The 9,122-nt window shown below is 46.9% G+C and overlaps 2 protein-coding genes across 3 annotated transcripts in view; both read right to left on the reverse strand.

The window, feature by feature from the left end:
• galnt7 (UDP-N-acetyl-alpha-D-galactosamine: polypeptide N-acetylgalactosaminyltransferase 7) overlaps positions 1 to 6,517 on the reverse strand; it is a 28,857-nt gene extending 22,340 nt beyond the window's left edge. The window contains exons 1-4 of the mRNA XM_005951188.3: positions 5,879 to 6,517; positions 2,644 to 2,755; positions 1,885 to 2,203; positions 616 to 782 (exon numbers count right to left, since the gene is read on the reverse strand). Coding sequence (XP_005951250.1) covers positions 616 to 782; positions 1,885 to 2,203; positions 2,644 to 2,755; positions 5,879 to 6,001 — 721 coding nt within the window. The 5' untranslated portion in view covers positions 6,002 to 6,517. The remainder of the gene's footprint in view (positions 1 to 615; positions 783 to 1,884; positions 2,204 to 2,643; positions 2,756 to 5,878) is intronic.
• A 263-nt stretch (positions 6,518 to 6,780) lies between these two features.
• The window catches only part of LOC102292779 (ankyrin repeat and SOCS box protein 5), a 9,089-nt gene continuing 6,747 nt past the window's right edge, over positions 6,781 to 9,122 (reverse strand). For both annotated transcript variants that reach the window (XM_005951187.3, XM_014330682.2), the window contains 2 exons: positions 7,819 to 8,010; positions 6,781 to 7,718 (listed from right to left, as the gene is read on the reverse strand). In XM_005951187.3, the coding sequence (XP_005951249.1) occupies positions 7,579 to 7,718; positions 7,819 to 8,010 (332 nt within the window). In that variant the 3' untranslated portion in view covers positions 6,781 to 7,578. The remainder of the gene's footprint in view (positions 7,719 to 7,818; positions 8,011 to 9,122) is intronic.

Genomic DNA, 9,122 nt, shown 5'->3' on the forward strand with positions numbered 1-9,122 from the left:
GCTTGGCTGGTAGAACACAAAAACAAACATAAGGCGTACAAAATTATCCAAACATAGCATCGATCGGTAGAACACTGAGCTGCTGCAACTACGTGCGCCGCCATCTCCTCATCTTCACATTGATATGTTCATGGCTGTTAGCAGCTGATCACAGACGTTTCTATCATAGGTAGGTTTCCTTACATTCCACTAAGTTAGAGTTTAGCACTCCAGCCTAGTCAGACAGCATTAGCTAACTTAGCTAGCATGAGTCAGCTGTCTGGTCCTCCTCTCACTTTCATGTCCCTCTGATGCTCCACAGCTGAGTGCAGTGCTGTAGCGAATACACCGTGCTTTGTTTCTCTACAGTCAGGTTGTTAGCCTCTGTCTTCTCTGTGCTGCGTTCTGGCTCCACTGGGGTGATTATAGCCGCCCACGTGGACGTCTGAGGAGCGTGCACAGACATGATGGTAACACCATGTGACACCTTGCCTCTGACCACAGACTGCAGCAGACAGCACCACGTGAACCAACAGGACGGCCTTTGCAGGTGATCATTAACAGCATGATGGAAAAAGGAGGCTGTTCACAGTGGAACCAACACGCATCTAAAATGATGTTTTTAAACAAACCCACCTTTGTTACTGAAGTCATCTATCAGGACAATCTCAGCCAGGTACCTGCGAGGAGTCCTCTTGATGACACTGTGGACAGTCCTCATCAGCGTTGACCAGCCTTCGTTATGGAAGACTATCACCACGCTGGATGTGAGCAGTCTGTCGTCGTAGTGCCAGTACTTACACCTGCACAGAGGACACGGTGTGCCATGAGAAACCTAGTTGCTGCACAGCGTAGTACAGTCTCGCTGCACCAACGCAACTCCTACACGGTAAAACTTGTTGAAACTGTGCATCGACACTGTGACACAGGCGCCGTCTAACAGTCCGACGCTTCAGCTCTGCATCCATCAGAGCGCGAGTGTGTGAGCGCCAGGTTAAAGTTCGAAGGCACAGAGAAAGCATGTGCACAATGTGTGTGAGAATGAGGCTAACGGTGCATTTCAGTCCACGGCAGCAGGACCCATAGCCTGAGTCTTGTGTTAATGTTCCTTTCACACTAGGGCTGCTCAATTAATCGAATTTTAATCTCGATTACGATCTGGGCTTTCAACGATCATTAAAAATGACTGAGCCGATTATTAGCCCCTCCCTCGTGCTTTACTCTCGCGCTGCTCCGTGTGGCAAATCCAGCGCACCTCTCTGCATTTCGAACACGTGTCACAACAATTAAGAGCAGCGGTCTCAACACATTGTTATTGTTAAATAAATATCGTCAAATAATTGAGATCTCAATTTCAGTGAAAACAATCGTGATTATCATTTTTGCCACAATCGAGCAGCCCTAGTTCACACCGACTCGTACATGCAGAAACAAACACAAGAACATCATTCACCGAATTAGTTTGCAGCCTGTACGAGGATCTGAGTGGAAGCATTTATGTTCTCACTTCAACTGAGCGATAAAGTCAGCAGCGTCTATTGAAAAGGCTGTGAGGCAGCACCTGTGTCACGCTACACTCTGCCAAATGTGTCGTTTTAGAAATCGGCCACAGTGATTTGGTCATCACGCCCATTTCTGCACTCAGAACACAGGATACGGCGTACTTAATGATGTGTCGCTTTTCTGTTGACGAGAAACACATTGTGAACACGTGTCTGCACACGCGGCATGATTCAGTATCATTTCCTGATTGATCCCTGAGTGAGGTTACAGGAGGACGATCGGTGTTAGGCTTACTGCCCGTTTCCTGTGGCTATTGAAGTTTATCTCCTGTAACATCAATCAGGTTTATGTGACTGCAGGACAAAGGATGGCAGACATGCATTCGGTGGAAGCAGTACTTACTCTTCGTGGCGTATGTCATTGATTGTTCTGTCCAGTGAAATCATGTCACTGGCAACCATGTTGAAGCCAAACTCTTTGATGGAGGCCTGAACCGAGTCTTTGTACTCTGGACCCAGGACAAACGGCTTAGCGCCCTCTCCGGGTCCACCGGGGACCCCTGGAGGTTCCGGCTCCTTAGGCTCAAAATTTCCCAGGATACCTTTCTTCAGGACGGGGCTAGTGTAGGCGTGTGTGTGAGGTCCGAATGTCACATACTGCTGTTGAATCACCTGCTTCTGGTTGGATTGCTCCTTTGAATCCTTGGGAAGGTCGGCCCCTCCTGAACACAAACCAAGAGATGACACAGGACCACAGCATACAAGTGCTAAGAAAGTTAGACTTTAAGTCTTTGGCAGGAGAATTAGCAGTGATTACAGACCAACAAACTATCACTAATGAGGATCATCTTCTGTCAGCTGCTCCACAGCAGACCATCTCCCTATCCCAGCATCCCCCTGCATCTCCTCCTTCACTACATTCATGAACTTCCTCTGAGGTCTTCCTCTTGCCCTCCTGCTCCGTCTTCATCACCCTGTGTCCAGAACATCCACCCTCCCTCCTCTGCACATGTACAAATCCTCCTAGCCTCTCTGATTGACTTATGTCTAATACAGGAGGTATACACCAGTATTGGTGATTTAAATACAGTAATACAGTGGGCTGTCACGTTGACAGTCACCCGCTTCGGCCACAGTCAGGAAAAAACAAGTCAGTCCTCACCGTGTTTCAGTCTGATGGAGTCGAGGTCGACCTCCACCCCCTCCACATGAGGCCAGGGCATCACAGGCTTAAACTGCTCTGCAAGGTCACCTTTGGGCAACAAGCTGTCATCCTGCATGATGAAACACAACAGACATGGATATTAGACACGTGTCCTACACTGAAATACAATGCAGCTCATTTTAAACATTCACAGAGTTAATGCAGCCAAGACACTTAAATCCAGCGAGTCTGTCTGCGCGCCACGCTGGTCACAAACACGAGCGAATCAAAACCAAACACATCACAAACAAACAAACTCGAAAGGTTTTGCAGAGAAAAGCACATCAATATCATTACTGTCCTGTTCTAGATGTTAAATTCTGATAATCAAACGTGATGCAAACATATGGTTAGTGCACAAGATCCTAAATAAAGCTGCTCCACTGCAGTTACCAGGTCCACCACAAGGGGGGGCTGTGCTTCCAAGTGTGCGGAGACTTCAGCTCTTCTGTCATGATGTGAACAAATGGATTGTCGGCATTAAGCATTAATAATTTTGTTTTGTGCTTTATGGGATTGTATTTATATGTTTAATATTCTTATATCTGTCAGTGTGTGTCTGTCTGTTAGTGTGTGTGGTGATTTTAACTGTAGCTTTTCCTTTTGTGTACAGTCCCTGAAACCAAATCCAAAGAAGAGAAACACAAACACAGACATCTATACAAACACAATGAGGTGTGTGCGTTGACTGTGTGACAGCAGGGTCAGGCTCCAGCATCCCCGGGCCGACCTGGGTGACTGGATTACATACAGCTGCTCGCAGCCTCGGTGACCCACCTGCTTCAGCAGGGAACAAAGCTGCTCGTGTAGCACGTTAACCTAAGATGATGAGAGCCTGTTCCTACTTCTTCATGGACTCGCGTGTGTTTCAGAAGAAGACACACCGGTGGAAACTAAACTCCTAGTGAAGGAAGCTGCTGGACTTCCTCAGCGTTAGCCAGTTTACCTTATTTCTATTAGAAAAATAATGTTTGTTTTTAGCCAACACTTAGTGGGTGCAGGCACACTCTTTGTGCATGTGTGTACTAAATCATGTAACTGCCTCACTGCTGCCAGGACACACAAATCAAACCTCAGACTGCCCCACACTCACTCCCGACACTGAAGGAGCCCCACTGATATCTGAAGGAGCACAGGAGCTCATTGTTCGTCTATGCACTGTTTATTTAGTAATAATAACACCTTATGGTTATAGCCCACATAAACAGTTTTGCACGCTGCCTGTGACTGCTGCCTTCAGCAAGCTAAATCAGATGAAACCCTGCTAGAGTTGGCCATGAAGGTGAACCGCTCTGAGGGGTCACGGTTCATGGAGACAGAGGTTCTCCCACCCTCAGTACAAACCACCAGGTGGCGCATTACCCAGTGTTGAAGGTTGGTGCACCACAGCAGGTACATGACTACAGGTGGGTTTCATAAGCAGCCTGTGTTAAAAATTAAATATCACCAGTAGCTGCAAACAGCTGTGATCGCTCCGTTGATCCTTCATCAGCAAACTGTGACACAAGCTGGCAGAGAGGCAGCAGTCCTGAAGCTCACAGCACTATTTATTCTATTTATCCCCTTCGTATATTTTATTTATATTGTCTCTGTATTTATATATATATATGTATATATGTGTGTATTTATATATATATGTATATATGTGTGTATTTATATATATATGTATATATGTGTGTATATATATGTGTGTATTTATATATATATGTATATATATGTGTGTATATATATGTGTGTATGTGTATATATATATATATATATATATATATGTGTGTAATATTCTGTAACTCTGTAACTTCTGTCGGTGCTGTGCTTTTTGGAAATCGAATTTCCCAGAGGAACCCACCCGAGGGATTAATAAAGTTCTATCTAATCTAATCTAATCTAATCTAAGCCTCAGTGCAGCATACCGAAGACCATAGCAGGGAGTCTGTGATGGGTGCTGCCTGTTAGCTGTCTAACATCACACTGTTCAAGAGACTCGGTGTGATGTTGACACCAACAAGAAATGAGCAGAGTTCAATCCATGTTCAGAGAGAGGCACAGCACCCACACAGCCTCTCTGCACCAGGCTGGTGTCGGTCAGCCGTGGCAGGATTCATTTACTGCCCTAAAATTGCTAATACACTAATACTCCACTAGGCCAGCATTCAACAACACCCCACAGTAACTGTAAGTATGGATGAATTATCAGCAAAGTATCAAAAATAACTCCTTTTTAGTACTTTGAGCATTTGTGGGGAAAATTCCTGGAAATGGTCCAACCCCCCATCCATCCACCACCACAGCAACTGTCATCATGTGTATCAATATGCACTCATGTGGCAAAAACAACTGGGATACGTCTTTTGTCCATATAGCCCAGCCCTGTAGAGGGGACACCATTTCTGTGGCAGCCTCCTTACACCAGATCCAATAACGGTGTGAAACCCTGCACCAGTCCCCTCTACCTACACCTGCCTCCAGCCAAAGAGGCAGACAATGTCCTGAAGACATGACAACAGATGGTGCAGCCTGTCTGTCTCCTGTGTTTGACAGCGCTGTAAGACTGGTCAGGGCTTCAGGACACCTGTTCTGGCACAAATAAAGAGGACGTACTGGACACTTGTCCTCTGACAACACCAGCGTGACTGTGCAGAGCCTACACCACTAAACAGCTGCAGACACGGGACACGACACGTAAAGGTGTCCCACTGTGGGCTGCGGCGTGCACACAGATCTGCCTCTGAGGTGTGACTGAGGCACCGGGAGCTGCTGAAGCCTCCATCAAAGCGCCAGAACACGTCCCCGGGACCGGGTCCACGCAATCTCCACACGGGTGCCCTTTCTTACAGAACCCAAAAAGGATCTGCGTTTCCGGCTGGAATTGAACCAACAACCTCCCGCCGGCCATGACCGTGTGGCTCAGTGGCACACTGGTCTTATGTCTACATGCAATCATTTGAATACCTTGCAGAAAAACCGCAATACCGGAACAACTTTTACAACCCACTTCCGCCTTTGACTCCAACATGGTGACATATGCGGATATGAATGCTGGGAGCCACGGTGCTGTCAGCAGCAGCGACTGTACAGGCAGCTAGAGTCCAGACCACAGCGTCCGCTGACTGCCCAACACACACACAGTGCAACAGCGTGTCATAACTGCTCACACGCTAACACTGATGTGGCTCAGAGCCTGTTGTGTACTCACCCTTTTCTCAAACGGGCTGTCTCTGTTGGCTTTGGGGGTCAGGGTGGACCAGAGCACCAACAGGCCCAGAAACGTGCCGATGACCAGCAGGCTCCGCAGAATGAATCCCACTTTGAGCCTCATGTTAGCAGCAGCCGCTACGCTGCGTTAGCTTCAAGTTAGCACGGGAGCTAAGCAGCTAACAGGTCGCTAGCTTGTGCTGAATGTTGAACAGGCTCCTGCTGACGCAGCGGCCTCCACTACACCGACACGCCGTGCCTCTCCATGCTAGGAACAGTTTCTTCTTCTTCGGTTGTTTCTCGGTCGTGTCCGGCTCTCTGAGGCGCCGTGTAGATGTAGACGCAGTACCACCACCTGTGGGGCTGTGCTGCTGCACGGACGACAATGCTGGTAGGCTGTGGTCTCCACTGCTGACAGGCTCACGCACGGGCTTAAAAGCAGGTATTACTGGGTGTGGAGACAAACAAGAGGTCGGTCCTGTCTGGTTTGTTCGTCATTAGGAGGGATGTGGCTCATTGTCCACGTCATATACAATTGTAAAGAGTGCATCCAAGGGAACAGTAGGCATTGGTAGCATTCACACGGAGTTAATATGAAAGCATTCAGAATAAAGGTACGGGGTGATAATAAGTCCAAATCATTAGAAGCAATGATTCGGTCTCACCTGGTACCAAGAGAATGCAGAGAGCTGAATCACAGGTGTGTACAGGTAACTGTACAACACCTCAGACGTGTCTGGCCTGATTTAAGCCACATAAAGACGTGGACATGCCAACACACTGAAAGGCACTCAACCAATTAAACGCCTGCATGTTTTGTACAACCACACACCTCACTGAAGTATTTCCACACCCGACCTTCAAATAAATAACTTTACCAAGGAAATAAGAAATTGAAGAGGATTAGATATGACACACTTTATTCATCCCAAACGTTGGGAAATGATCACATTACAGCAGTCACAACATGAAAACAGCCTCACTCAATAAAATAAATATGACATCACAAAACGAGCAGCTCAGAAAGATTAAAAAATACACACGAAGCTGAAGTGAAATGAATAAATACAAGTGAAATCGCAAAGTAAGTCATGAAGGGTTATCCAGTGTTGTTCTGATCAGTGTTGGACTGAACTCAGACGGTAACAGCAATGATGGAGGACGGGTACCATCACACTGGGGTCCAGGACATTTCCATGAAATATATTCATCCAGTCACCAGGATGAGCCTGATGTCGGTCACCCTGGAGCCTTCATGTCATCAGATCTTTGTCTTCTCCGTGACCCTTGGAAGCAGGTGAAGTTGAACAATGAAACTACAATGATGGCTGAAACAGGCGCTCAGCTCAATCACGGTGAAGACTGTCCATCGCCAAGCTAAGGCGAGACCTACAGACTGAGACCTGATAAGACCAGCAGAGCAAACAGCAGTCGTTTCAGCACCTAAAGTTCATGAGGAGTCATTAGGAAAGCTAAACAAAAGGAAGAAAAACAATCAAATTCTGTTTAGGACACAAAGACAAATTGTCCCCATTGTAACTAAAGTCCTAGTGAAAGAAACAGGTCGTCAGTTATGGCGATGAAAGTAATTTGCTGTGCAACAGAGCGAGTACAGCATGCAGCAGGTCTGCGTGTTCTCGTGTGAAATGTCGGCGGACTCGGTGTAACCACAGAGCGGTGATATCAGCGTGCACGGTGGCGTCACTGCTCGTTGCTTCTGTAGTCCAGGTAGTGAGTGAGCAGGCCGGGCAGAGGAAGCACAGGGAGCAAGTTCAGTCTGGATCGCCCAATCAGATTTCTGATCTGAAGACGACACAACTGGCAGAGACTCCTTGGAGAAGCTAGAAGGAGACAGAGACAGAGCTGCTGTGACTCAGACCGACTTCGTTTCATCTGGTTCTACACAATAACAGAGTCACCACAGCAGCACATGACCAGTACCTTCAAAGGCCAGCAGCAGCTGGTGTGTTTTCCCACCAGGGGGCGCCAGCTCCACCGGCCGCTGATTGTTGCTGTCTCGGAAGTTAGTATTCGCCCCGTAGTCGAGCAGCAGTGACACCTGATCTGCGCTGTCCTGTCTGACAGCCGCATGCAGAGGGCTGTCGCAGCCTCTGCCCACACTTACATCTGCTCCTAGATCAGACACACCCACAGAGCCATGAAACGTGACCATGGACGGTCGACACAGAGACATTTACCTGCTCTTGTCTGACAGACCACTCCAGCTGCTCCAGACCACAAGCACATTTGTTCACACATCATCCTACAACACTTTTTCTTGCAGCCTGAAGCACTTTCCAGAGCTTTTACTCACACACAAGGCCAATCCGGATTAATCAAAGAAACCCTTCATTCATGTATTTGGACTGTGGGTGTGGAGACTCTCCACACACAAAGACCAGCCGACCAGAACAATCAAACCCAGATCCTTCCTGCTGTGAGAGCGCAGTGCTCACCACCATGCGGACTGTCCTCTATTATTTTTTTAGGACGTGGCCTGTTAAACAAATTTCCCAGGTGTGGGACTGACAAAGGTTAATTTTTCCTTATCTTTCCATATCTTATCTAACACGCCCGGGAGGAAGCCGCACTCTTGTGTGTTAACACTGACATGACCGTGACTCTGGTCTCTAACCCTGACCTAACACTCTCCTCTTTGCAGTGCATCTACCCATAGTCTGTCCTCGGGGTTAATCATAACAATAATACATTTTATTTGAGGGCGCCTTACAAAAAGAAAAAACATCAATAAAAAATTGATTTAAATACATTTAAATAGAAAAACAACAAACAAGATTTGACAACAAGTAAGATCTGTATTAAAGTGAGTAAGCCAGTTTAAACAGGCTTTGAGCTGTGACTTAAATACAGGAATCTATATTTCCTATGAGTAGGGATGGGTATCAAACCCGGTTCTTGTTGAGAACCGGTTCCCACTGTTTCACTTCCTTGGAATTGTTTGCCATTTTTGCAAACAATTCCCTTATCGATTCCAGTCGCCCCGAACGACGTCACCACGTTGCGAGCGTCATTTACCTGGCAGGAAACACGGCGGCTCAAACGCTCAAAAGTTTGGTTACACTTTACAAGAATGGATGACAACAGGGCAACTTGCAATACTTGCAAAGTAGATATTTCATTTAAGGGAGGAAACACGACGAATATGCAAAAGCATTTGCTCACAAAACACGCGATGACCTTAAATGAATGTCGTGTTTTTAATTCCGCTCGACTCGTGAATCTCA

Source organism: Haplochromis burtoni, unplaced genomic scaffold, assembly GCF_018398535.1.
Source record: "Haplochromis burtoni strain Fernald_Lab_line unplaced genomic scaffold, NCSU_Asbu1 Contig_949, whole genome shotgun sequence".
Classification (NCBI taxonomy): domain Eukaryota; kingdom Metazoa; phylum Chordata; class Actinopteri; order Cichliformes; family Cichlidae; genus Haplochromis; species Haplochromis burtoni.